Source organism: Neoarius graeffei, chromosome 25 (genome assembly GCF_027579695.1).
Source record: "Neoarius graeffei isolate fNeoGra1 chromosome 25, fNeoGra1.pri, whole genome shotgun sequence".
In the NCBI taxonomy this organism is placed as follows: Eukaryota; Metazoa; Chordata; class Actinopteri; order Siluriformes; family Ariidae; genus Neoarius; species Neoarius graeffei.
Window position 1 is genome coordinate 39,884,466 of NC_083593.1, and position 26,777 is coordinate 39,911,242.

At 42.9% G+C, this 26,777-nt stretch overlaps 1 protein-coding gene across 1 annotated transcript in view; it reads left to right on the forward strand.

Moving 5' to 3' along the window:
- The first annotated feature begins 2,596 nt into the window (after positions 1-2,596).
- The window catches only part of map3k1 (mitogen-activated protein kinase kinase kinase 1, E3 ubiquitin protein ligase), an 81,328-nt gene continuing 57,147 nt past the window's right edge, over positions 2,597-26,777 (forward strand). Inside the window, exon 1 of the mRNA XM_060908113.1 lies at positions 2,597-3,101. Within this exon, the coding sequence (XP_060764096.1) occupies positions 2,623-3,101 (479 nt within the window). The 5' untranslated portion in view covers positions 2,597-2,622. The remainder of the gene's footprint in view (positions 3,102-26,777) is intronic.

Consider the following 26,777-nt stretch of genomic DNA (forward strand, 5'->3'; position numbering starts at 1 on the left):
AAATATGGTTTCCCTTTTGGGCACTCTCATTTTCTGTTAGAATTTGATAAAGAAAAAAAAAATTATTTACCAGCTTAAGGTCGGTCCATATCGTGAAACACCGTGACGGAGGTCTTGAAAATACTGATCGAGGCCTCTTGCCTCTGAAGACTGCATTTGTTGTTCAAAAGGAGAAACTACCACGAAGACCTGAGAGCTATCTATGGGAGAAAGTCAAGCCATTTTGAAGCTGTTTCTATTGTTTTCTTTGACTGGACTGTTCATTGTCCAATTATTAGTACACCAGTGTTTTTTTTTTTTTTTTTTAGGACATTTCAAATTGTTGTACTGACTATGCCCAATGCTTGTGTAATGTCTCTTATTGATTTTCCCTCTTCTGTCAGCATCAAAATGGCTTGACTTTCTCCCATAGATAGCTTTCAGGTCCTCGTGGTAGTTTCTCTTTTTGAACAACAAATGCAGTCTTCAGAGGCAAGAGGCCTCGGTCAGTATATTCAAGACCTTGGCCACGGTATTTCACGATACGGACCTCCCATATGGTAAATAATATATATTTATTTTTTTCATGGTCCGGTTTCCATCAAATCGTGCGCTCTGACTGGCTCGCGAACAGTCCGGAATCCTATGATCCGGACCCCGGTTATGGACATTTGTCGACTCGCTCGTTCACAACAACAGCAAACATAGTAGCAATTTTTTGTCAACATTTATTTTCACATTTCTCAGTATAATAGCAGTAATTTTACAGCATGGATAGCGATAACGACAGTGTTCACAGTGAAAGTGAGTTTTACTCTGGGTCTCGGTCAGTATTTTCAAGACCTCAGTCATGGTTTTTCACGATACGAACCTCCCAGCTGGTAAATAATATATATTTATTTTTTTCACGGTCCGGTTTCCTTTCAAATCCTGCGCTCTGATTGGCTGGCGAGCGGGTACGTATCGTAGGATACGGACCCCAGTTACGGACCTCTGGTGACTCGCTCGTTCACAACAACAACAAACATAGTAGAATTTTTTGTCAACATTTATCTTTTTTTTAAAAACAAGATTTATTTATAAGATCATCAAAAATCTTATAAATTTTTGCCAGCATTTCTCAGGAGAATAGCATTAATTTTACAGCATGGATAGTGATAACGACAGTGTTCACAGCGATAGTGAGTTTTACTACCCTGAGGAAGAAGAAATAAAAGAAAACATTTCAGGAGAAAGCTAAAAACCTGTAACTGTTGCTAACGCCAAGCAAAAACATGGCTGAATCCTGAATGACTCAATTTTGTATAAATAGGGGACTACATAGGTGGCAAAATGTAGTTTTTTTCCCTGCCATGGAAGTGCGCTTGTATACCGAGGAGGAAGCAATTTGCATTACAGCCATGAATAAGGATTCAAAATGGTGGCTCGGCTCAGTTTTCCCTTTCGGGCACTCTCATTTTCTGTTAGAATTTGGTAAAGAAAAAAATAAATATATTATTTACCAGCTTAAGGTCGGTCCGTATGGTGAAATACCGTGACCACGGCCTTGAATACTGACCTCAGACCAGAGGGCCTCGCTCAGTACTTTTGAGACCTCGGTCACGGTATTTCACGATACGGACCTCCCAGCTGGTAAATAACATATATTTATTTTTTTCACGGTGCGGTTTCCATCAAATCCTGCACTCTGATTGGCTGGCGAGCGGGTCCGTATCCTACAATACGGACCCCAGTTACGGACCTCTGGTGACTCACTCGTTCACAACAACAACAACAAACATAGTAGAATTTTTTTGTCAACATTTATCTTTTTTTTTTAAATAAGATTTATTTATAAGATCATCAAAAATCTTATAAATTTTTGCCAGCATTTCTTAGGAGAATAGCATTAATTTTACAGCATGGATAGTGATAACGACAGTCTTCACAGCGAAAGCGAGTTTTACTACCCTGAGGAAGAAGAAATAAAAGAAAAAACATTTCAGGAGAAAGCTAAAAACCTGTAACTGTTGCTAACGCCAAGCAAAAACACGGCTGAATCCTGAATGACTAAATTTTGTATAAATAGAGGACTACATAGGCGGCAAAATGTAGTTTTTTTTCCTGCCATGGAAGTGCACTTGTATACCGAGGAGGAAGCAATTTGCATTACAGCCGTGAATGAGGATTCAAAATGGTGGCTCGGCTCGGTTTTCCCTTTCGGGCGCTCTCGTTTTCTGTTAGAATTTGGTAAAGAAAAAAATTAATTATTTACCAGCTTAAGGTCGGTCCGTATGGTGAAATACCGTGACCTCGGCCTTGAATACTGACCTCGGTCACGGTATTTCACGATACAGACCTCCCAGCTGGTAAATAACATATATTTCTTCTTCTCTCACCAAGGCTCAAAGAATCCTGAACGGAACCGGTTCAGGAACCTGTTCCCTGTTGGTCTAAAAGGGGTAAGTCAAGTGTGAACGGATAATGACATACTGTACCATATAAGGAAATGCCAAAACTTAAACACCCCAATGGCCTTCCATTTAGTAGCGCGTGTAAACAAAACGTATGTGCCTTGGCTCCTCCTACCGGCTCCTCCCCCTGCTCCCTCCACTCTCTCTCCAATTGCACCTATTAAGTGGCAAAAAAAATTCAGGAGAGAAAATGGCGACGGCGGGGAGCCGGACCTCGTCGTCGGGATTATTAGAGTCAGTTGAGTGTGTGAATGTTGTGGGCGGACCTCAGGGTGGTTGCAGTGCGCCTGGTGTTCCGAGCAGTCCCGGCAAGGTGAAGAGAAACGCCGGGGAAGGCGCGCAGTGGAGACGGAAAGAGCTGCGGAAAGTGAGGAGTGTGGATCTGGAGAAAGCCGAGGTTCTGCATCTCTCCGCCGGGAGCGCCGCAGCTCCCATCGCCGCACAGCTCCACTACTTATCCGTGTCCTCTCCTGCCTCCGTGCAGCACAGCCGGCATGTCCAGCACAGCAACTCGCTCACCGAACATCCTCTCCTCGATAAAGCTAGCAATATTTTGACTTCTGGCGCTCAGGAATTATCCAAAAGTTCAAGCCGGAGCAGCGGCGAGGAGCTCAGTGCTGATCATCATGTAACTCCTGGAACTTCAGTGGACGTGAGCTGGACACAGAGGTGAGATTTTAACGTTTATTTAAAGATGTACATGGAAACACGGTGAGAGTCCAGGAGGGCAGGTTTTCCTGCCCATGGGAAAGTCTTTGAGTGTCTTTTCCCACATGAACACAGACAGCACACACTCTGTTTCTCCTCACAGCCTCCTTAACCCTGAGTTATGAATGAAAACTGTGTTGCACTGTGCTCGAAGCTCGGTCTGATCCTCTGTAATGTTGGATGGGATGAAGGTTTGGTTAAAGCTGGCTGTCACGTAGAGCGGTTTTTAAAACAGCAGCAAAGTTGCACACACGAGAGATTCAGCCACATGGGCATGAAGGGACAGACACTAATATTAGCTCCAGGATGTTTGTATTGACTCTTACCTTGTGGACACTGAGATGTTTGTTTTTTAAGCTAGATTTGCATTTCCTGAAGGATATCCTAGTGCTTGTGAAAATGGAGAGAGAGAGAGAGAGAGAGATTAAACATCATTTAGACACAAAGAAATTAAGATATGGGGACGTTTAAATATATTAAGACAGATGGTCATTGATTGTGAAGGAGTGTGTGTGTGTGTGTGTGTGTGAGAGAGAGAGAGCGTGGAATGGACAGTGATTTGAGAGAGGAGTGAAAGAGAGAAGGGTCAGAGAGATTAGGCACAAAGAAATTAAGGAAGAGATCGGAAGCTGATGAAGATATAAACATAAGAAATGAAGAGGTAGATTGGTGTGTGTGTGTGTGTGTGTGTGTGTGTGTGAGAGAAGAATGGAATGGACAGAGTGATTTGAGAAGTGTGTGAGTGAGAGAGAGAGAGAGAGAGATGGAATGGACAGTGCTTTGAGAGAGGAGTGAAAGAGAAGGGTCAGAGAGATTAGGCACAAAGAAATTAAGGAAGAGATCGGAAGCTGATGAAGATACAAACATAAGAAATGAAGAGGTAGATTGGTGTGTGTGTGTGAGAAGAATGGAATGGACAGAGTGATTTGAGAAGTGTGTGAGTGAGAGAGAGAGAGAGAGATGGAATGGACAGTGCTTTGAGAGAGGAGTGAAAGAGAAGGGTCAGAGAGATTAGGCACAAATTAAGGAAGAGGTAGGAAGCTGATGAAGATATAAACAAATGAAGAGGTAGATTGATGGACAGAGTGAGTGTGTGTGAGAGAGAGAGGAATGGACAGTGATGAGAGAGTGAGTGTGTGTGAGGAAGAGAAATGGAATGGACAGTGATTTGAGAGAGGAGTGAAAGAGAGAAGGGTCAGAGAGATTAGGCACAAAGAAATTAAGGAAAAGATCGGAAGCTGATGAAGATATAAACAAGAAATGAAGAGGTTAGATTGATGGACTGTGTGTGTGTGAGAGAGAGGGGAATGGAATGGAATGGACAGTGATTTGAGAGGAGAGAGAAATGAAATGGGATGAATGGACAGTGGTTTGAGAGAGGAGTGAAAGAGAGAAGGGTCAGAGAGATTAGGCACAAAGAAATTAAGGAAGAGAAAGGAAGCTGATGAAGATATAAACATAAATGAAAAGGTAGATTGATGGACACTGTGTGTGTGAGAGTGAGAGCGCAATGAAATGGGGAAGATAGATTCATTGCTTGAAAGTGAGGGAATGAGTGAGAGAGGGGGAGTGAAAGAGAGGGGTTATAGAGATTAGACACAAAGAAATTTAAGAAGGATGAGGAAGTTGAAGATATTAAGGCAGAAATAAAGAGAGGTAGGTTGACGGGGAAGTGGGGAGAGATGACTGGGTAGATGTATTGATTTGAAAGTGAGGGGATGAGTGTGAGAGAACGAGAAAAATGAGAGCTGAGGAAGTTAGACAACACGGATGAATGGATTGGTGGATGTGAGAGGGGGAGGGAGTGAAAGAGGAGTGATACAGATATTAGACATAATTAAGAAGGAGATGAGGAAGTTGATGATATTAAGACAGATTGATGGCGAAGAGAGAGAGAGAGAGATGGGGAAGTTGGAGAGATACCTGGGTAGATGCATTGATTGAAAGTGAAGGAATGTGTGTGTGTGTGTGTGTGTGTGTGTGTGTGAGAGAGACAGACTGCAGCAGTGACGGATGATGGTTATAGGATGTTAGATCCCACAACTCATTTCAATGGGAAATTGTTAAAAGCTTTTCTTTAATATCTTAGTAATTTAAAATAACAGTTTGAGTGTCATTTTTCAAGACCTACGCTTCAAAGTTCAAATAAAAGTTTCTACGTTAATCGATTCTTGCAGAATTATTCACAGAAACAATGCTGGAAGAAAAACCGGGAATAAGAAGCGGCCTAGGAAGAACAATATCATGCTTTGTTTTGCAAGCACGATAATAAAGCATTGCTGCTGTATAAAATGTTTACATGAATTAATAATAGTCTGACAGGAAGTGCTGAACTTGAGTCTGTCATTTGTGTTTGTTTGGGTTTGTTTGGGCGCTCATAATATCTATTACTCAGTTGTGCCTGATCCGTTTTAATGTCCTTTATCTTCTAAGCAAGCTTTCACATTCTCTTCGAGGTTTCTCTCACCTGAAAAAATAGTCAGGTGGATTTAAGATGAGATACGATGAAATAGAAAGAAAAAAAGAAAGGGAAAAAAAGCTCAACTTTATTCATCACACACTTGTGAAATTCCTCTCTGCATTTAACCCATCTGAAGCAGTGAACACACACACCCAGAGCAGCAGGCAGCCATGCTAGCAGCGCCCGGGGAGCAGTTGGGAGTTAGATGCCTCGCTCAAGGGCACCTCAGCCCAAGGCCGTCCCATATTAACCCTAACCGCATGTCTTTGGACTGTGGGGGAAACCGGAGCACCCGGAGGAAACCCACGCAGACACGGGGAGAACATGCAAACTCCACACAGAAAGGCCCTCGCCGGCCGCTGGGTTCGAACCCAGATCCTTCTTGCTGTGAGGCGACCGTGCCGCCCATAATAGCCTATGAGCTTTTTATGTTTTATTATCCCCTCATACTGAAGTGAATTAGTGTTACAGCAGCATGATAATAAGACTATAACAAGTGAGAAGGTAGATTGTTAGTATAAATATGACAAGGATACACAAAAATGATAGCAGTATGTTTAGTGTAGTAAGTACGTATTCTCAGAGGTTCTTGGGCAATATATCAGTGGATTCTCTGAATGAGTGTGACGTACAGGCTGTTTCAGGACAGTAATATGAGCAACAGGACAAACGAAAGGGTCCGTGCAATATCCTGGACACATCACTGTTGATACGTGCTACATTTTACAAGACCTACTTGCTGAATTTGTCTGATGCAATGATGCAGTTTTAGGGTCATACGTTTTCTGAAATGAGTGTGAATTCTTAATCTGGTTCCTAGTCAGCAAATTACATTGTCTGGGCTCGTGTGTGTGTGTGTAGGCTATTAACAGACTTTTCTTGCATGCCGAACAATTTTATTGATTCATTGTGAGGTTTTTGGGGGGGATTTGGGCAGTAGTGCAGGTGGAGTCAGTTCATAGCGGGGGGGGGAACCCCAAAGTTTCTGTAGACTTTCAATCGAGAACAAACTTTTTAATAAAGATTTGTTTTTGGGGTATACACCATGCTTTTGTTTTTTAAATTATTTGCGTTTCTAACACACTTTCAGATCTATTATGCTTTACGGTTCTGCTCCAAACCATATTCATGTGCGTTGTAGTTGTTTTAGGAGAAATGATCTCTGTGTGATATAAGATCTCTTTGGAAACCTGAAGCCACGAAGACCGTACACACACGCGCGCACCTCCATTTGCGTTTTAGCATGTCCTTGTTAACTGTCCATCTCTCCACAACAGGGCGAGCACCTTAGTTTCTGTCTCGAGTACTTTTTGCAGCTTTACCTTAAAAGGAAAAGCTCGTGTTTGACAATGATGAAGCAGGGTGCAAAGATTAATCTACAAATATAATAAAATGAAGAAAGTGGTGTTTGGTGTCTATTGGAATGAAATGAGGTTTGTACTTAACGTGATGAATTTGTTTCAGTTTGCAAAGGTTTTGTGTATTAAAATGAGTGAATAGAAGGAAAAGAGATTCTCCACGGTTTGTTTTCTTGGATCATGGCTTAAACCGAACCGTCTTCAGATAGGTTGAATTCTGAGAGGGGGGGAAAATACGACAAGATATCCAGCAGTAGTCGTGTGTGTTTTTTCCTTCTAATTTATTAAAATCATGCCAGTGTGAGAAAATCAGATCATTCTTCAAAAGCTCATCAGACTTCTCCTGCTCTACTGGGTTTGAGATCGTAATGTTTAAGTAGTGCAATTGTTTTTCTGTCCTGTTTATTCACACTTGCATGTTAGAGCAGTAAAGAGAATCTGACTCAGAGCGGCTCAAATTTGCGTCAGCCGCCTGATTCGCTTACTGTCATTTACCCTCGGGTGAGAAAAGGAGCATCATACTTCTTTCCCACCCTGTCTGAATGTCACAGGTAGATGCTTTCTTCTCGACAGGTGTTGAAAGGGATTCAAAAACAGATGTTCTCCTGTCTGTGTACTCTGGCATGAGGAGGAGCTCATCTGCTCAAATGCAGCCGCCAGTGTCTACTTGAGAAAAGATCAAAGGAAGCTGCTATTCAAGCGCTGTGTCGGGTTGGCATAGTTTTAAAAAAGGCTACCTTATTCAGACGTCTGGCCTGCTTTTGTTTCCTTTGAAGGCTTCCCCCTTGATCACTGTAGGTACCGATTCGTTTGAAGGGAAGGGGTCAGCTGGCCATGCAGGGCAGGACATGTTTGCCTTCTGCGTTTTACAGGAACAACTCTTGATTGGCAAATTTAAATAACAGAGCTTGATGTTTTGTCGATAAAGTTCTAAACTCCGATGACCAGAAGTTGCAATGTGGTTCTGATTAAAAAATATTTTAACTCATGTCGACTGGTTGTTTAGCAGCGGTTTGGGCCACAAGTTGTGAAACTGCTGCTGTGGTATTGTTGCGAATGAAAGTTTCCGTTAGTGTGGACTGAGCTGGGTGTTCCCAACCCATGGGATCGTAATTAATTTGTTTGCATTTCCAGCGGATGTGACAGGAGTTCTGAAGTTTTGGTTTACAGAAAGCAGCCAGTCAGATGCAGATTAAGATACCTCCACTGGATAGGAAAATATCACAGGGCTTTCATCTAGCCAAGTGAAACACACTGTTATTGCGTGGTGGTGTGAAACTAAATGTAGGCGGTTTGTTGGATCAGAGATTTAGTGGTGATAAAGTCCTGTGGAACAAGTTATAACAATTGTTATTCCTTGTTCTTTTTCTTATGTGTTGGTCAGGTCAGGACATGTTAAATCAACATCCCATATCAAATGTTTTTAATTCTCTTGCTCGCTCGCTTGCTGTCATATATCTGGTACTAATACAAAAATGGACAAGGTAACATGGCTGAAAGGTAAGAGTTTCAGGAGACCAAGAGGTAGCTGGTATAAATGGACTAGCCAGGATAAGTTTGCCTGTCTTTCAAAGATAAAAAGACGTCAATATAATGGTTTATCTGACATCCACGTCAGATTACTTGAGGTTACTAAATTTTTAAAAATGCATTATTTTGGATTTTTGTGAAACAACGTGCCAATGATCATAAGTAAAAGCTACAGCAGGATAAAGTGAGGCTGGGGCTGATTTCTTTCTAGCTCAGACTGTAGATTCGTGCAGCTTGTCCGTGACAGTTGTGCCAGATTATTACACCAGGTGACGTGCCCCGTAGATCTGTCTTTGAAGGAGACACTAAAAGTAGATAGATTAAAGTCAAAGTGCAAGTTACACAAAATGACAAAACCTTAAAGTGCCATTCCACCATTGGATGTATTCTTTGGCATAAAATACAATATATTTTGACAACATATATAAGTGGTATCACTAGATAGAGAAATCTTTTAGCTTCAAAATGATATATCAAACATAATTTTTTTGACAACAAGTATATTAATTTTGCGACCAAAGTCACCTACCCTTTTAATTTCCGCGCGGTAGTGAAACGTGATGTCATCGGCAGGTTCCCCTTCTTGTGTACCACGTGTCGGTCTATTTTTAGACCAGGAAACCCCCAAAGTGAGAGAGTCATTCCTCCTCATATATGGGAGCCAAAAAAATTGCGAAAAATTGAGTTAATCTTTCAGTTAGCTAGATTTATTGGTATTAGCTAGATTTATTGGTATTGTTTTTATCGTGTTCTATCCGCCATTGCTGATATGTGCCACGTCACATGTCACGTGGTACACAAGAAGGGGAACCTGCCGATGACGTCACGCACGGAAATTAAAAGGGTAGGTGACTTTGGTCGCAAAATTAATATACTTGTTGTTGTCAAAAAAATTATGTTTGATATATTATTTTGAAGCTAAAAGATTTCTCTATCTAGTGATACCATTTATATATGTTGTCAAAATATATTGTATTTTATGCCAAAGAATACATCCAATGGTGGAATGGCACTTTAAGTTTTCGGTTTTTTTTTTTTTTTAGTTGGAATGAAATGGTTACAGCTTTTCTGTTTAGTACATAGGTGTTCAAACTTTGGGGAGGAATTCCAAATGCATGAGGGGTGATTAGGAAAATAAAAAATATTGAAAATGATTGTATCAGATCTGCCAACCTTTACACATTTTGTGCAGGAACACTACATTTTAACCTCTAATGCCCCTTTTCCACCAAAGCAGTTCCAGAGCTGGTTCGGGGCCAGTGCTTAGTTTGGAACCGGGTTTTCTGTTTCCACTGACAAAGAACTGGCTCTGGGGCCAGAAAAACCGGTTCCAGGCTAGCACCAACTCTCTGCTGGGCCAGAGGAAAGAACTGCTTACATCAGCGGGGGGGCAGAGTTGTTAAGACCGACAACAATAACAAGACTGCGAAAGATCGCCATTTTTAAGCGACGAGAAGCAGCAGCTGTACAAACGCGAAGTCATCCATTATTATTGTTGTTGCTGCTGCTTCTTCCGCGTTGTTTTTGCTTCGATATTCGCGCCAAGGTTTATGCAAACGTAGCGACGTAACTGACGTATACAGCGACGTAACGACGTATACAACAACGTAACTGACGTATACGGCGACGTAATGACGTGTCTTAGCACCGCGAGCGATGGAAAAGCAAGCTGGTTCTCAGCTGGCTCGCAAGTTGAACGAGTTGTGAACCAGCACCAGCACTGGCTCCGAACCAGCCCTGGAACTTATTTGGTGGAAAAGGGGTATATGTGAGCTGGAATGTAAAAAAAAAAAAGGCCAAAAGAGCAGTATTTTTCAGCGTTCCTCCTGGGTTCTGAAAATTTTTTTTTTTTCCTTGAAAAATCAAGACAGAGAAGTATTCTTCACTTTTTCTTATTTTTTTCTTCACTTATTCTGTGTTTTTCTTAGTTGCCGACTTATCAAAGTGGATTTAATACAGGTTTACACCAACCAAACTGGTGCAGTTCAAATATTTGTACAGATACAGCTAGGCCTCTCCATTACATATAAAATTTGGGCTCCACTTCGGCCTCTGATGACTTGATTTTGGGCATTAACCTAAAATAAACCTCTTTAGTTTGAGCTTACTTAAGGTTATTTTAGCATGGAATTATTCAAAGGAGGTATTATTAATAATAATAATAATAATAATAATAATACTTTCGTTTTATATAGTGCCTTTCAAAACACCCAAGGTCAGTTAACAAGGTATCTGTGTAGGTGCGTATGTAGGTGTATGTGCTTATGGAAACTAGCAGCCAAAGGCCTCCAAGAAAAGATGTGTTTTGAGATGTTGCTTAAACACTGCCAGTGAAGGGGCATGCTGAATGGTGTTGGCTAGTTTGTTCCGCAGAAATGGAGCAGCTACATGAAATGCTCGGTCACTGGTGGCCTTAAGTCTGGAACGCGGAATGACCAGCTGGCCCTTGGATGAGGACCCCAGGGATCTTGAGGGAGTATAGGGGTGGAGGAGCTCAGAAAGGTAATGGGGGGCCAGGCCATGAAGGGACTTGAAAGTGAGGAGGAGGACTTTGAAGATGATGCGAGATTTGATGGGGAGCCAGTGAAGCTGTTTGAGAATGGGGGTGATGTGCTGCCAGGGCCTAGTGCCTGTAAGGATCCTGGCAGCAGAGTTCTGGACATATTGCAGTCTGTCTATGGCCTTATTGGGTAGACCAAGCAGAATAGCATTGCAATAGTCTAGACGGGAGGAGATAAAGGCATTAGTGAGAGTCTCTGTAACTGTGTTTGAAAGTAAGGGCCTGAGTCTGGAGATGTTTCGGAGATGGAAGAAAGCAGATTTAGTGACTTTTTTGATATGAGACTGGAATGATAGTGATGAATCCAAGATGACACCCAGGTTACGGACTTCATGGAATGGGGTGATGGAGCAGCCATCAATGTCCAGGTGGAAATCTCCAACCTTCCTGAGCAGTGGTGCTGGTGCCACCACCATGAGCTCAGTTTTATTGCTGTTCAGCTTGAGAAGATTGTTGGTCATCCATGTTTTGATGTCTTGCAGACATAGAATGAGAGGTGTGGGGGGGAGCTGAGCAGAGGGTTTGGTGCTGATGTATAGTTGTATGTCGTCGGCGTAGCAATGGAAGCTGAGACCATGGGAGCGAATAATGCGTCCAAGAGGGAGCATGTATATGGTGAAGAGAAGAGGGCTAAGCACCGAACCTTGCGGAACGCCGTGGCTGATGGTTGCTGTGGTAGAACGGGAGTCTTTGAGTGTGATGAATTGTTGCCGGTTGGATAGGTATGAGTGAAACCAGAGAAGTGCTGTGCCTGATAGTCCAGTGAACTCAGAGAGCCGCTGCAAGAGGATGGAGTGAGAGACTGTGTCAAAAGCTGCTGAGAGGTCCAGGAGGATGAGGATGGTGATATAGCCATTATCTACAGCAGTGAGAAGGTCGTTGGTGATTTTGACAAGATCAGTCTCTGTACTGTGGTGCACTCTGAAGCCAGATTGTAAAGGTTCAAAGAGCTCATGGTGGGACATGTGCTGCTGGAGTTGGGCCACCACTTCTCTTTCCAAGATTTTACTAAGGAAAGGAAGGTTGGAGATAGGACGGTAGTTGTTTGGGTCGTCAGGGTCCAGACCAAGCTTTTTCAAAGTGGGGATGACCGCAGCGGTTTTGAAGCTGGTGGGCACAACACCAGACTCCAGAGATGTGTTGATGATAGTCATCATGGTATGGCAGAGGGTAGGAAGACATGATTTGACCAAGATGGTAGGCATGGGGTCCAGCAGACAGGATGATGGCTTGGCTTTAGTCACCAGGTCGAGGACCTGGGCATGGTCCAGTAAAGTGAAGCAGGAGAGGCGGTGCTGCGGTGGACAGGCAGCAGGGATGGAGATGTCCTGCCATAGCTGGAGAGTGCCAGGTGGCTCGTCATCATGTTGTTGAGTTGTGGTTGGAGGTGTGGAAAGTAGCTGCTGGTGGATGGTGTTGACTTTGGATATGAAAAAGTCTTGAAACCTGGAGCACAGGTCAGCAGCGTCGGATGGTTGGGGTGTATAAGGAGGGTGGAGAAGGCGGTTGATTGTTGAAAAAAGCATCCTGGGATGATGTTGCTGGTTATTTATGAAAGTGGAGAAGTAGCGAGTTTTGGCAGTGGTGAGGGCCTGCTTGTAGCTCCTGACATGGTCCCTGTAAGCCTCCAGGTGGACAATGAGGCCAGATGTTTTATGCCGTCGCTCGAGCCGACGCCCAGTTTACTTCATGAGGCAAAGCTCAGATGTAAACCAGGGAGCAGGTCGGGAGAAAGAGGCAGATCAGGTGATGGTTGGGGCCACAGCATCCAGGCTGGTGGAGAGTGCGGTGTTATAATGTTCCACCAGGGTATCCACTGGGAGGGCAGAGTCAGAGTCAGGGGCTGCAAGATGGGTCACTAGAGTTTGGGATAGCAGAGGCAGAGACACATTCTTGATATTGCGAAAAGTGATTGTCCGCATACAGCATTGTCTGCGGAGGGGTACAGGGATCGAGAACAGAATGGCATAATGGTCTGATATGGCCAAGTCATTGCATTCCAGATGTAATGGAGGTGAGCCGGTACTACATACCAGATCGAGGGTGTGTCCTTTGCTGTGGGTGGGGCCATGCACATGCTGAGTGATGTTGAAACAGTCCAGGAGTGACAGAAAGTCGGCTGCAAAAGAGCAGCTGCTATTGTCCACATGAATTGAAGTCACCCAGTAGGATGGTTGATGGGGACAGGGGGCAGACAGCAGCAAGCAGCTCAGGGAGGAAGCTGGCGAAGGCTTTAGGTGGTCGGTATATGAGGACCAATTGCAGCTGTGCAGCACCATTCACAGTAAGATGTAGACATTCAAAGGATGATACACTGACAGGATGTTCTTTGACCACGAAATCAGAATGGTGTATGATGGCAAGTCCACCACCGCGGCCATGGCCGCGGGGCTTGTAAGTGTAGGTGTATCCAGGTGGGGTAGCTTGGTTGAAGCTAATAAAATCCTGTTGGCTCTGCCACATTTCTGTTAGGCATAGAAGTCCAGTTTTAGGACTCCCTTTAGTCTTTTTACTTCACTGCAAAGCTTGATTTACAATTGAACGGAGTCAAGAAGGATCTTGAGCCCTAGTCACATGGGATAAGAATTACCTGTGGACCTCTGGTAATTGGGAATAATTACAGAGAATGTCTGAGTTCTTAGTCCCGTGCGAATGCGCCATGTCCGTAATTTGCCAAGTAATAATTCCGCCGCGAATTACCTACTGTGTTTCGGCAAAACACAGACGTCCAGTGGTAATACAAGTCCCGTGTGAATGCGCATGTCTGTGTTTGTAATTATTAAACGCGCGTCTCTTGTACTTTTCTGGAGTGAATAATGGAGGATACGGGTGAAATTTTGATAAACAGCATTTCAGGGGCGAGTGGTAGTAGGCCTATCCCGTATTTGAACCAGATAAGCAGAAACAGCTCCAAGAAGAACTCCAAGAAGAAAGCACAAAGAATCTTCAACTGGATGGCTTGTGTGGCAGCATATGGTAAGGAGCCACGCTAACCCCCATGACACAGCAATACGAAGATATTTTGGTTAACGGAGGGAAGACAAATGTTCGTTTAGCAAAATACCCGGCTATGTGTAAACAGCGCCATAAACTGCCTGTTCACTTACATTGTCATCTCGAGACTGTTTTCATTTGCAGTGACCCCGCCTTCTCATTTTGAGAGCGTGGAGCAAACATACTGCATCCCTATCATATGCGTTTCCCCTCTCTTAATTTGGATACAGTGCTATTCTTATGCCTACTGTGTTTTCATCCTACCTTATTAATGCACCATTAATGTACTACAGTAATATGTTGGCACTTCCAACATGCTACAACTGTATTGATTGTCACAATCCGGTCACAATGTCTGTAAATTCAGTGAATTACAGACTTTTGCTTATCCCGTCCGAATGCGCCACACAATAACACAGAGGTGCGGGGGTAATTGCGAATTACCAGAGGTCCATAGGTAATACTTATCCCGTGCGAATTGTACATTGGACCAACCAACAGTGAAGGAATCCAAGTTTCCTGTCAATTTACAAACCGAACACAGAATGACACCGTGTTTTACATCATACATTCGCCACGGGAACTCAACACTGTGATGCCCGAAACATAGCTCCCTTCAGTCGCTTACCGTGGCTGACAGCACTTTGGCGTTTTTTACCAACCCCTGTATTACTGACACTGTGTGATGTGCTCGGGGACGGTAGGGCTCTGAGTGTGCCTCCCCCGTGCCTGTTTCAGCCCTTAAATCATCTTCAGTGCTTGACGAAGACCGCCTAAAAAAACGTCACCAGCTTAGACTGCCCCATTGTTTGCTTCACGCAGAGATAATTACACTGCCACACCAGGCCAACTAAGACGCATTGCGATTGGTGAAAAGCTTTGTGCTCATTTGGTCATTAGTAGGCAATTTTTATTGGTCACAAGTACGTGCTCATTGTTTACACTCTGGATTCCTGCCGTCTCTCCACTGCGGTTGGATTTCTGCAAGCGTAGGGATTTGTGGAGGGATTTCTGTAATGTAAAAGATGATGCATGATAATGACTGATACGTTCATCACTGATGACTGCTAGTAATTTTCTCTTCGTCACTGATGGATTATGTTCGTTGATGATGAGCGCCAGCGGGAACCCTGATTTTTAATCCAATGGCAGATGAGCCAATGGATGTATGAATCTGGAATGATTGACAGTTGTGCAGGTGTTTTAACCAACCTCCTAGGATTCCCGCCCCAACCCTCACTTTGTGATCTTGTCTCGATTTGGGTTTCTGGCTTGAAAAGAAAGATTGCTTTCTGTCACTGTAAATGGAGAATGTTTTGAATTCATTTGAAATAAAAGTTTTAATGGGGTGGGTGGGGTGCAGGTTCTCAAAAACTAGGAAGTCAGCCTCATGGGGGCTGGGGTGGGGAGTTTGATTTGTCTGGTTGACCATGTTTGGTCTTCAGAGGAAACGTGACCTGACCCCGGTAGGACTTTATGGAAAAATCATTAGAGATCCTGAATGCAGCTGCCTATTTGTCTTTAAGTGTGTGGGCGTGTAATAGTTCCCCCACATCATTCCGATTATGCCATCAATGAGACCTTGTGATCTAGTGCGTTGCTCAAGCTGAGCAGTTCCAGTGTCAAGCAAGGGATATTATATTTTTAAAGTTTTCATATCTAATAATCACAGCCAGCCATCACATTTGGACTTTTTTGAAAGGCGATCTTTTTAATCAATTAAAGATCGTAAATAGATGGTAGTTAATATTTTGCATGAATTGGGTTTATTTCTGACTACTTCTTTACATCTTGTGCGCTTGTCATGTGTAAAGACGGAGTGTGACTCACTATCCGCATGCTAAGGGGTTTGACAGGCTTGACTCTATAAAACTGACCAAATTAGCTGCGGCTTTACATCTGGAACACCACCGACTTTACTGCTGCTGAGCTAGGACATGGGATGAATGGCTGCTGTCTTAAACCTGGCGCTTCAACCTGTCACAGGTCACTGCTTTTCCCTCGGGAAGCCTCTACTTGTGAAAGTCATACGGTAAGTCGAATGGACGGGGCTTTATGGAGTCTTCTGAAGGGATTTGCTGGAAACTAATGAAGGCAGATTCACCCTGGCAGGGGAACAAACACAGGACTGAGTTCTCTTAAACGTGCTGGGACCAATACTAATGGCCGTGTTTGACATGCGACACTTTGACTTTGCTAATTAGCGAGGATTGTATAGAGCAACTATTGGCCGAAGATCTGAAGAGTCCCGCTAACTCCTTGGAGTTTGTTGTGGCGGTGATGTTTCTAGATACCTGCAGTTTTTAAGCCTGTTGGGTTCCAGTTCAAGTTAATGGGAGTAGGAGTTGTGCAGTTGCATGTGAAGTGGTGTTTATTTTTGTGAAGGCTACATGCTAATGTGTATCATGAGCTGTTTATGGTTGCTGTTGTCTGAAGTATTTGGTTGCTAAGTAGGCAAGGACAAGAATGTTCAGAAACTGAATGTTTGGCATGAGGTTCAGAAACTTGTCTCTCTCCACCCGCTTGCACATGGGCTAAAATTATTTGGACTGATTTGTATGTAATTTGAAGTTGGAATTTATGGTAATTTGGGTCATTTCAGGCCCCAGAAAATACTCCGTATAAAAAATCTTGTACCAAAACTGTGTTGCAGAAATCTGTAAATGGTGCAACATAAACTGTTAAACACCTACTTTTTATTTATTTAAGCAGAAAATATTAAGGAGAAAAAAAAAAAAAAAAAATATATATATATATATATATATATATATATATATATATATATATATATATATATATATATATATATAAAATATTTAAATCTATTAATATTTTGCAATTTTAACTACAAAATCTTATCAAATTAGCTGCTTCCAGTCTGTAAGTTTATTTAAAAAAATGAGATCACTGTCTACCTATATCTGAGAAACTGGCAATTTTAGAAATTTTTTTTAAAGTTTTGCCTCAGAAATAAAACCTGTATAAGACCTAAGATAAACACTGAATGTTTTAAGCACAGGGTTTTTTTATTATTTATTTATTTATTTATTTATTTATTTTAATGGGTTACTGTTTAAATGCAATTTTTATTTATTTACTAGTGCATCTCAAAAAATTAGAATACCATGAAAAAGTTGCTTTTTTTCATAATTTAATTCAAAAAGGTAAACTTTCATATATTCTATATTCATTACATGTGAAGTGAAATATTTAAAGCCTTTTTTGTTTTAATTTTGATGATTATGACTTATAGCTCATGAAAATCAGAAATCCAGTATCTCAAATTATTAGAATATTCCCTAAGATCAATCAAAAAAAGGATTTACAATACAGAAATGTCCAACTTCTGAAAAGTATATTCATTTATACACTCAGTACTTGGTTGGGGCTCCTTTACCATGAATTACCTACTGTATCAATACAGTGTGGCATGGAGGTGATCAGTCTGTGGCACTGCTGAGGTGTTATTGAAGCCCAGATTGCTTTTGATAGTGGCCTTCAGCGTATCTGTATTTTTGGGTCGGGTGTTTCTCATCTTCCTCTTGACAGTACCCCATAGATTCTCTATGGGGTTCAGGTCAGGCAAGTTGGCTGGCCAATCAAACACAGTAATATCATGGTCAGCAAGCCATTTGGTAGTAGTTTTGGCACTGTGGGTAGGTGCTAAGTCCTGCTGGAAAAGGAAATCAGCATCTCCAAAAAGCTCGTCAGCAGATGGAAGCTTGAAGTGCTCTAAAATCTCCTGGTAGATGGCTGTGTTGACTTTGGACTTGATAAAATACAGTGGACCAACACCAGCAGATGACATGGCATCCCAAATCATCACAGACTGTGGAAACTTCACACTGGGCTTCAAACACCTTGGATTCTGTGCCTCTCCACTCTTCCTCCAGACTCTAGAACCATGATTTCCAAATTAAATGCAAAATGTACTTTCATCTGAAAAGAGAACTTTGGACCACTGAGCAACAGTCCATTTCTTTCTCTCCTTAGCCCAGATAAGACACTTCTGACATTGTCTCTGGCTCAGGAGTAGCCTGATATTAGGAATGCAAAAGTTGTATCCCCTTTCTTGAAGATGCCTGTTCGTGATGGGTCTTGATACACTGACACCAGCCTCAGGCCAAGTTTACATTAGACCGTATCTGTCTCGTTTTCTTCGCGGATGCACTGTCTGTTTACATTAAAACGCCTGGAAACGCCGGGAAACGGGAATCCGCCAGGGTCCACGTATTCAATCCAGATCGTGTCTGGTCCGGTGCTGTGTAAACATTGAGAATACGCGGATACGCTGTACTGAGCTCTAGCTGGCGTCGTCATTGGACAACGTCACTGTGACATCCACCTTCCTGATTCGCTGGCGTTGGTCATGTGACGCGACTGCTGAAAAACGGCGCGGACTTCCGCCTTGTATCACCTTTCATTAAAGAGTATAAAAGTATGAAAATACTGCAAATACTGATGCAAATACTGCCCATTGTGTAGTTATGATTGTCTTTAGGCTTGCCATCCTTCCACTTGCAAGTGGTAAGTGACGCACATGCCCGATATGCACTAGGATCTCACACACAGCGGCTCAGTCCCGAATCACTGCTCGTGCACTTCACTCGCGCGCTCTGTGAGCTGCGCAGGGCCGGAGTGCGCACCCTCCAGAGGGCACTCGCTGTTCAGGGCGGAGTGATTTGGAGCGCAGGATGCCTGCGGAGCCGAGCGTATCCGTGTATTGGTGTTGCTGTGTGCACGCGAATCGTGTATTGGCGTTGCTGTGTGCATGCTAATCGTTTTAAAAACGTTAATCTGATGATCCGCTGATACGGTCTAATGTAAACCCCACCTCAGTCCACTCCTTGTGAAGCTCTCCCAAGTTCTTGAATCAACTTTTCTTGACGATCCTCTCAAGACTTCGGCCATCCCTGTTGCTTGCGCACCTTTTCCAGCTACCCTTTTCAGTAATGACCTTTTGTGTCTTACCCTCCTTGTGGAGGGCATCAGTGATCATCTTCTGGACAACAGTCAAGTCAGCAGTCTTCCCCATGATTGTGGTTGTGTGTACTGAACTAGATCAAGAGATACACTGTGTTTATACTGTTTTACTCAAACTCAAAATGAAATATTCTAATATTTTGAGATGGTGTTTTTTTTTTTATGCTTTTGTACTGTATGCCATACTGATTAAAATAGAAAAATGCTTGAAACATTTTAGTTTGTGTAATGAGTCTATAATATAACATTTTCACTTTCTTAAATAACTGATGGAAAATATTGAACTTTTTCACAATATTCTAATTTTTTGAGATGCACTAGTTTATCTCATCTCATTATCTCTAGCCGCTTTATCCTTCTACAGGGTCGCAGGCAAGCTGGAGCCTATCCCAGCTGACTACGGGCGAAAGGCGGGGTACACCCTGGACAAGTCGCCAGGTCATCACAGGGCTGACACATAGACACAGACAACCATTCACACTTCCATTCACACCTACGGTCAATTTAGAGTCACCAGTTAACCTAACCTGCATGTCTTTGGACTGTGGGGGAAACCGGAGCACCCGGAGGATACCCACGCGGACACGGGGAGAACATGCAAACTCCACACAGAAAGGCCCTCGCCGGCCCCGGGGCTCGAACCCAGGACCTTCTTGCTGTGAGGCGACAGCGCTAACCACTACACCACCGTGCCGCCCGCACTAGTTTATTATTATTATTATTATTATTATAGATTTTGGAGTGTTTTTCATAATTGTAAATATTGAAACTAATGCTTTTTTTGCTTTTTAAATCTAAAATTATAACATCTGATATGTACTTTTATCCGATGAAATAAATACATTTGAATCGAATTTATCACCCATCCCTAATACAATCTCTGTGTACATTTTAAGGGTTTAGAAATATGTTTAAAGTGAGACGGCCTTTCGATTTCATAAAATCGGTGAAAGTTAGTTCCCTCTGAAATTTGGTCATTGTGACGTTTATTTCTGTAATATCTTACAGAATATCAGGCCATTCTGTGGCTGGGAAGTTATTTAATTTGAGGGGATTCTCAAGCGAATAATGTGCATGAAATCGCTCGCTTCGTGTGGTCAAGCAGACAGCGGAAGTTCGTGTGCACACGCACAAGTTTATCTTGACCGTGCATTGACCGTTACATCATTCTGTCGCTAAATGAATAGCTGATCACACCGAGGTGGTCGCTGACCGTCGATATTTTAGTTTGGTCCTACGTTTCCGTTCCTTCACAACATAACGTCTTTTATTTTCACTTTCCGTTACTGTAGTCACTCTTTCACGTTTCATTCATACACTTTCTTGTCCTCCATTTTCCTCCCCTGTTTCAAATTTGTATCCCACAAGGCCTTGCGTGAATGGGGAAAGCCCACCACGTGATGCACGACGTAGTATCTTGAACTGGGTCATGGATGAAGCAGGAAAAAATACTGGAGAATTTAGGGCCACGTGGCCCTAAATTCATTAATTGTTCTATTAAAAAACCTAATAAAATTTGAAGCCTGTGATTCGAATTCGGTAGCTTTCGGTCCACTAAACAAAAATAATTGAGTGTCGGGGAAAATTCTTTTTATGACCTACATTTGAAAAATCTGAAAGGCTGTCTACCTTTTAAGGGTTTATAAACGCATACTTACCGTAAATATTTCACCAAAACAAAACCTCATCTAGAAATATTGCTTAGTTGATTGCAATGCTATTTTAATTTATATCTTAATTTTTTTTTTTAAGTTTGTGCACTTTACCTACTACTTCATTTAGAATGCTATATTGTGATTTTTGTCATGGGAGACTTTTCATGTCTCCATCTGGTTTAGACTCGTTTAGCGTTTTGTAGTGTCATTCGTGGCACATGCTGGAAAAAAATAGAATCCTAGTATGTATGTAAAGAACCAAAAAAATCTGGGAATCGCCCTGAGCATGCCATCTCGCCTGTAAATATAGCTGGTATTGGTGTGTAAAGATATTTGCCCTCATTCTGTCGGGTGGAGGTCTCCTGAGATTTGGCCTATTTTGTCTAACCAGTCAAGGCCTCTTCACGGTCACCAGAAAGCTGCTCTTTAAAGCCTGGGTTAGCTGAAACACTCATGCCTGGATGATGGCAACAAAGGTCCGGATATGTCCATGTCCATTAGGCCCTGGCGGCTGGTACAGGGGTCCCCTACCTCCCCCTGTTTCTGTTTAGTTAGCAGCAGGACGAGGCAAGCTAGAGATTACATGTGAAAAGCAAACATGCAGGTCTCTGAATAATCAGACCCAGATTACTAGTTAAAACAATATGTCTTGTGGAGGGGCCTTCAGTAAATACCCTGAACACATCCACATGTACATATGAGACTGACCCTGTTCATGGGGGGGAAAATAAACAGTCATCACATGTTCCAGGAACGCAGGGGGAAAATTATCTGGATAAAGTAAATGCATGAGTTTGTAAAAGTGAAAGAGGAAGTGACTTTTGCTTTGTGCTTTTATGATTCCAAAGAAGTGTTTTCGTTATTGTGTTTAATTCCTTTCGGAATCTGATGCTACCATTACCAGTAATATCTGAGCTCCGTACCTGTAAAGTCTGAGCTCCTTCAGACGGTGTATTATGGCATGTACTCGTTCATATTTTGTACAGGTTGTAACATAAGACACCCGCATTCCAACAAATCTATTTCGTTTATGATTCAGTTGTATTTGTCATTTATGACTTCTCTCTGCATTGGTCGTGTTTTTCCTGTTTATTCGCAAAAGGAACAGTCCTGGAACTTTCATTGCCCCTCATATACGATAGGACAAAAATATCATATCCATACACACTCACTGGCCACTTTATTAGGAACACCCATACACCACCTGTTTTATGCAGTTGTCTAATCAGCTGATCCCTTGACGGCAGCACAACGCATCAAATCATACAGCTGCAGATCAAGAGCTTCGGTTAATGTTCACTTCAGACATCAGAATGGGAAAAATTGTGATCTCAAAGTGTGACTTTCACTATGGTATGGGTGTTTTATGCCAGATACACTGGTTTGAGTATTTCAGAAACTGTTGATCTCCTGGGGTTTTCACGCACAACAGTCTCTAGAGTTTACACAGAATGGTGCGAAAAACATTGAGTGGGTGGAAACAAACACCTTGTTGATAAGAGCGGTCAGAGGAAAATGGCCAGATTGGTTCGGGCTACCAGGAAGGATATAGTAACTCATAGCAACTCTTTACAACCGTGGTGAGCAGAAAAGCATCTCGGCATGCAACAGCAGAAGACCACATTGGGTTCCGCTCCTGCCAGCCAAGAACCGGAATTTTAGACTCAAGAACAAGTTGCTATTAAAGTGGCTTGTGGGTGTATGTGATTCTTGAATGGTTTTCTACAATCCAGGATATCTCGTCTCATCTCATGATCTCTAGCCGCTTTATCCTGTTCTACAGGGTCGCAGGCAAGCTGGATCCTATCCCAGCTGACTACGGGCGAAAGGCGGGGTACACCCTGGACAAGTCGCCAGGTCATTACAGGGCTGACACTTAGGTGGTGTTTACATTAGACCGTATCCGTCTCGTTTTCGTCGCGGATGCACTGTCCGTTCACATTAAAACGCTGGGAAACGACTCCACAGGCGGAACAACTTGAATCCGCCAGGGCCCACGCATTCAACCCAGTTCGTATCTGATCCGGTGCTGTGTAAACATTGAGATACGAGGAAACGCAGTGCTGAGCTCTAGCTGACGTCGTCATTGGACAACGTCACTGTGACATCCACCTTCCTGATTCGCTGGCGTTGTTCATGCCACGTTGGTCATGTGACGCGACTGCTGAAAAACGGTGCGGACTTCACTTCCTGCTATTGTTTCCGCCTTGTACCACCTTTTTGTTTTTCATTAAAGAGTATAAAAGTATGAATATAATGCTTTGCTTTGTCATTCTTAATGTTGTTCATGGTAAGATGCAAATACTGCCCATTGTGTAGTTATGATTGTCTTTAGGCTTGCCATCCTTCCACTTGCAAGTGATGAGTGACTTGCGCATGCCCGATATGCACTGGGATCACACACACAGCGGCTCAGTCCCGAATCACTGCTCGTGCGCTTCACTCGCGCGCTCTGTGAGCTGCGCAGGGCCGGAGTGCGCACCCTCCAGAGGGCACTCGCTGTTCAGGGCGGAGTGATTTGGAGCGCAGCCGCTGAGGAGGAAGCGCTGAGCCGCACTGACACATTTCAACTTGCGTGTCGTCTAATTAGTCATGTGATTAGCGTATCCGTGTATTGGCGTTGCTGCGTGCACGCGAATCGTTTTAAAAACGTTAATCTGATGATCCGCTGATGCGGTCTAATGTAAACACCACCATAGACACAGACAACCATTCACACTCACATTCACACCTACGGTCAATTTAGAGTCACCAGTTAACCTAACCTGCATGTCTTTGGACTGTGGGGGAAACCGGAGCACCCGGAGGAAATCCACGAGGAGAACATGCAAACTCCGCACAGATAGGCCCTCGCCGGCCACGGGGCTCGAACCCGGTCCTTCTTGTTGTGAGGCGACAGCGCTAAGCACTACACCACCATGCCGCCCAATCCAGGATATATGTATAACGATATTTTACTTTTGCCATGATTTACGATATCCATAAAATTTTGGAATATTTGTTATATCATCCACCACCCTTACTGGCCATCACTTCCCTTATTTCTGAATAACACCAATTTCTAGGTATTTCTTGTGTTCTTTCTCCTCTCAACATTTTAACATTTTTTTTAATTATTGCTCCAGTGTACTAATGTTGTAAATTCGTTGCATTTAAAAGGTGGCTGTGTGTAATAGATTAGACGGTCATTAGGATGTCATCCACAGTCCTGGTAAAATGATTAGCTTCTGCTCACACAAGTTCTTGTCCCAGTCAACTGCCACACTAATCCTTCTGGGCTTTTTTTTTTTTTTGGTCTCTGGCTTGCACTCTTCGCAGTTAATTAGTGTTAAATTCAAGCACAAATGTGCAAAGAGCTCTAAAAACGAACGCTTGTTTACCCTTGGGGTAAACTACATTAATAGTTGGACATGTGTGAAAAATTAGTTATTTGACTGCAAATGCTGTACTGTAGGCATCGGACCAAATCTTGATGGCCCAATAAGAGGACCATTGTTGTAGAACAGAGGGGTGCATGCAACTGGCATGGCAGTAAAACTCCCCCACACACACACACACACACACACACACACTTGTGTTGCAGAATGTTGCAGAGGAACATGCATATGAAAGAGATTTCACTGCAGTTTACTGGGAAGCATATTATACTTCTGTCAATGCGGTTTAATGTAATATAATATAGCTCTCATGCTTGTAGGAAGTGGAAGTGACTTGAATTTTTGATCAGCCAGGGGGAAAAAAAGTGTGCGTTGTTCAAGAAGAAGCTGATATTCATGTGTCAAGTGACAAGAAGGATGTAATGGGCCATGTTTTGTGGCCTCTTGTTTACCACCAGAGGATAAATCGAGTAACCAACCGTATTAACACTGCAATCAATAGTTCAAGTTGTCCCTCAGAGCCGTGAGTGAAAACTGTGGAGAAACACGTCAACAGGAACAGCTTGAGAACACGGCACTGATCTCCAGTCATCTCGTTCCTCATGGGATGGGTAACATGAGCCATCACCATGTAGACGGTGACTTGGGAATGAGGGTTGGCTATCCAAAGCACCAAGCATACACCACCGGCAGATGGACTTGAAGTCATAACGAGGTCCGTGGATCCAAACGTTTGGAAATAGCCAGTGAAGAAAATGGCCGAGTAACCCTCAACCACCCTGCAGACTCTCTAGCCTCTCCAGCCCTCCCATTAGTTACATTCCAGTCTGCTTTTCAGGGGAAAAAAACGGCTTTCGAAGTGTTTACTCAGCCACTCCTTTTCTGCCTCAGTGTGTTCATCCGGGCAGCTGCTTCGGCCCCATGCTTCCCCCAGGACGCTCTTCCGCAGTTGTTTTCCTTTTGTCTTGCTCTGTTGTTTCGAGGTCAAGTTTTGTCTCAGTTGACTTTTTTTTTTTCCCCCCCTCTTCAAGGCATTGGCTATGTTTAGTCGTGAAGGAGCATTAAGGCTGAATAGAGCTTTTTTTTTTTTCTCTGAGAGCTCTCGCTTTCTCCCCTCTTTAATGTTCTCATGCAACAATTCAGCTCTGGAGTTGTAACAGTGTTATGGTGGGGTTTTTTTATGAGATGGGCTACTGTGGAGATTTAACTTTCTGTATCGGTCTCTTTCTGTTGGCTTCATTGCTGACAGTAATGTCCCTGCTTTCTTTCTGCCGAGTAATAAAAAATCACTACATTTGCTTTTCTTTCTAGTAGCCTTGCAACTGCTCCTTATTCTACACTTCCTGATTTTTTTTTTTTTAAATATAATTTCCTTCATGTTTCTGCTAGGCATGTAACGATTCATGATTCGATCCAGTTCATGATTCAATTTTCCCAAGATATTTTTGGAGGAAGAAAAAAGTATTAAATGAAAAATTTATGACCAGAAAAATGCAACATCTTGCTTTCTGTTCTTTATCAACTTTGAATTATTCTTCTTCCTTGTCCAACACTGTTGCCAGGTCAGGGTTCACGTGGACCCTATTGAACCACATGACCTATTAATTGGAGTATAATTTTATGCCGGATGCCCTTCCTGCCACAACCCTCCCATTTTTGGGTTTGGGAAACATTCACACCTATGGATAGTTTAGAGTAGCCAGTTAACCAAACTGCATGTCTTTGGACTGTAGGGGAAACCAGAGCACCTGGAGGAAACCCATGCAGACACGGGGAGAACATGCAAACCCCACACAGAAAAGCCCCCGTCGGCCGCTGGGCTTGAACCCAGAACCTTCTTGCTGTGAGGCGACAGTGCTAACCACTACACCACCATGCTGCCCATCAACTTTAAATATTCCTTTTGTTAAATTAAAAAAAAAATCATTTTCTTAATTACCAACAATAATTATTTACCCACATTTGTAAAATTTGGACTAAAAATAATAGCCTATTAATTTAAAATATTCCTTTTAGTAAAAATGAAAAGTTAAAAACAAGTGGGCCTTTTCTTGGTAAACTTTTTTTATGAACACTTTTTACTACCTCCATTTTCTTCTCTTTTTCTTTAGCTTTCAGCAGTCTGTAAACTAGAGCTCTGATTTCTTGTTGAATCAACTTGTCATCCATCCATCCATCCATCCATCCATCCATCCATCCATCCATCCATCCGTCCGTTTTAGCATATTGCTACAGTGATTGGCTGCTCTGACGGCTTCAGCCGTCAAAGTGTCCAGGGAACATTATGGTAGTGGTTTTCTGTTGCCTTCTACTGGATTATTATAGAAGTTTTCTCCTCTCAACCATTCACACTCACACCTCTGGACAATTTAGAGCCACCAGTTAGCCTAACCTGCATGTCTTTGGACTGTGGGGGGGAAATTGGAGCACCCGGAGGAAACCCACGCAGACATGGGGACAACATGCAAACTCTACACATACCCCTTTTCCACCAAATCAGTTCCAGGGCTGGTTCAGAGCCGGTGCTGGTTCACAACTTGTTCAACTTGCGAGCCAGCTGAGAACCAGTTTACTTTTCCATCGCTCGCGGTGCTAAGCGGAGCCATGTCATTACGTCGCTGTATACGGAAGTTACGGCGCTACGTTTACATAAACCTTGGCGCAAATATCGAAGCAAAAACAACATGGAAGAAGCAGCAGCAGCAACAATAATAATGGA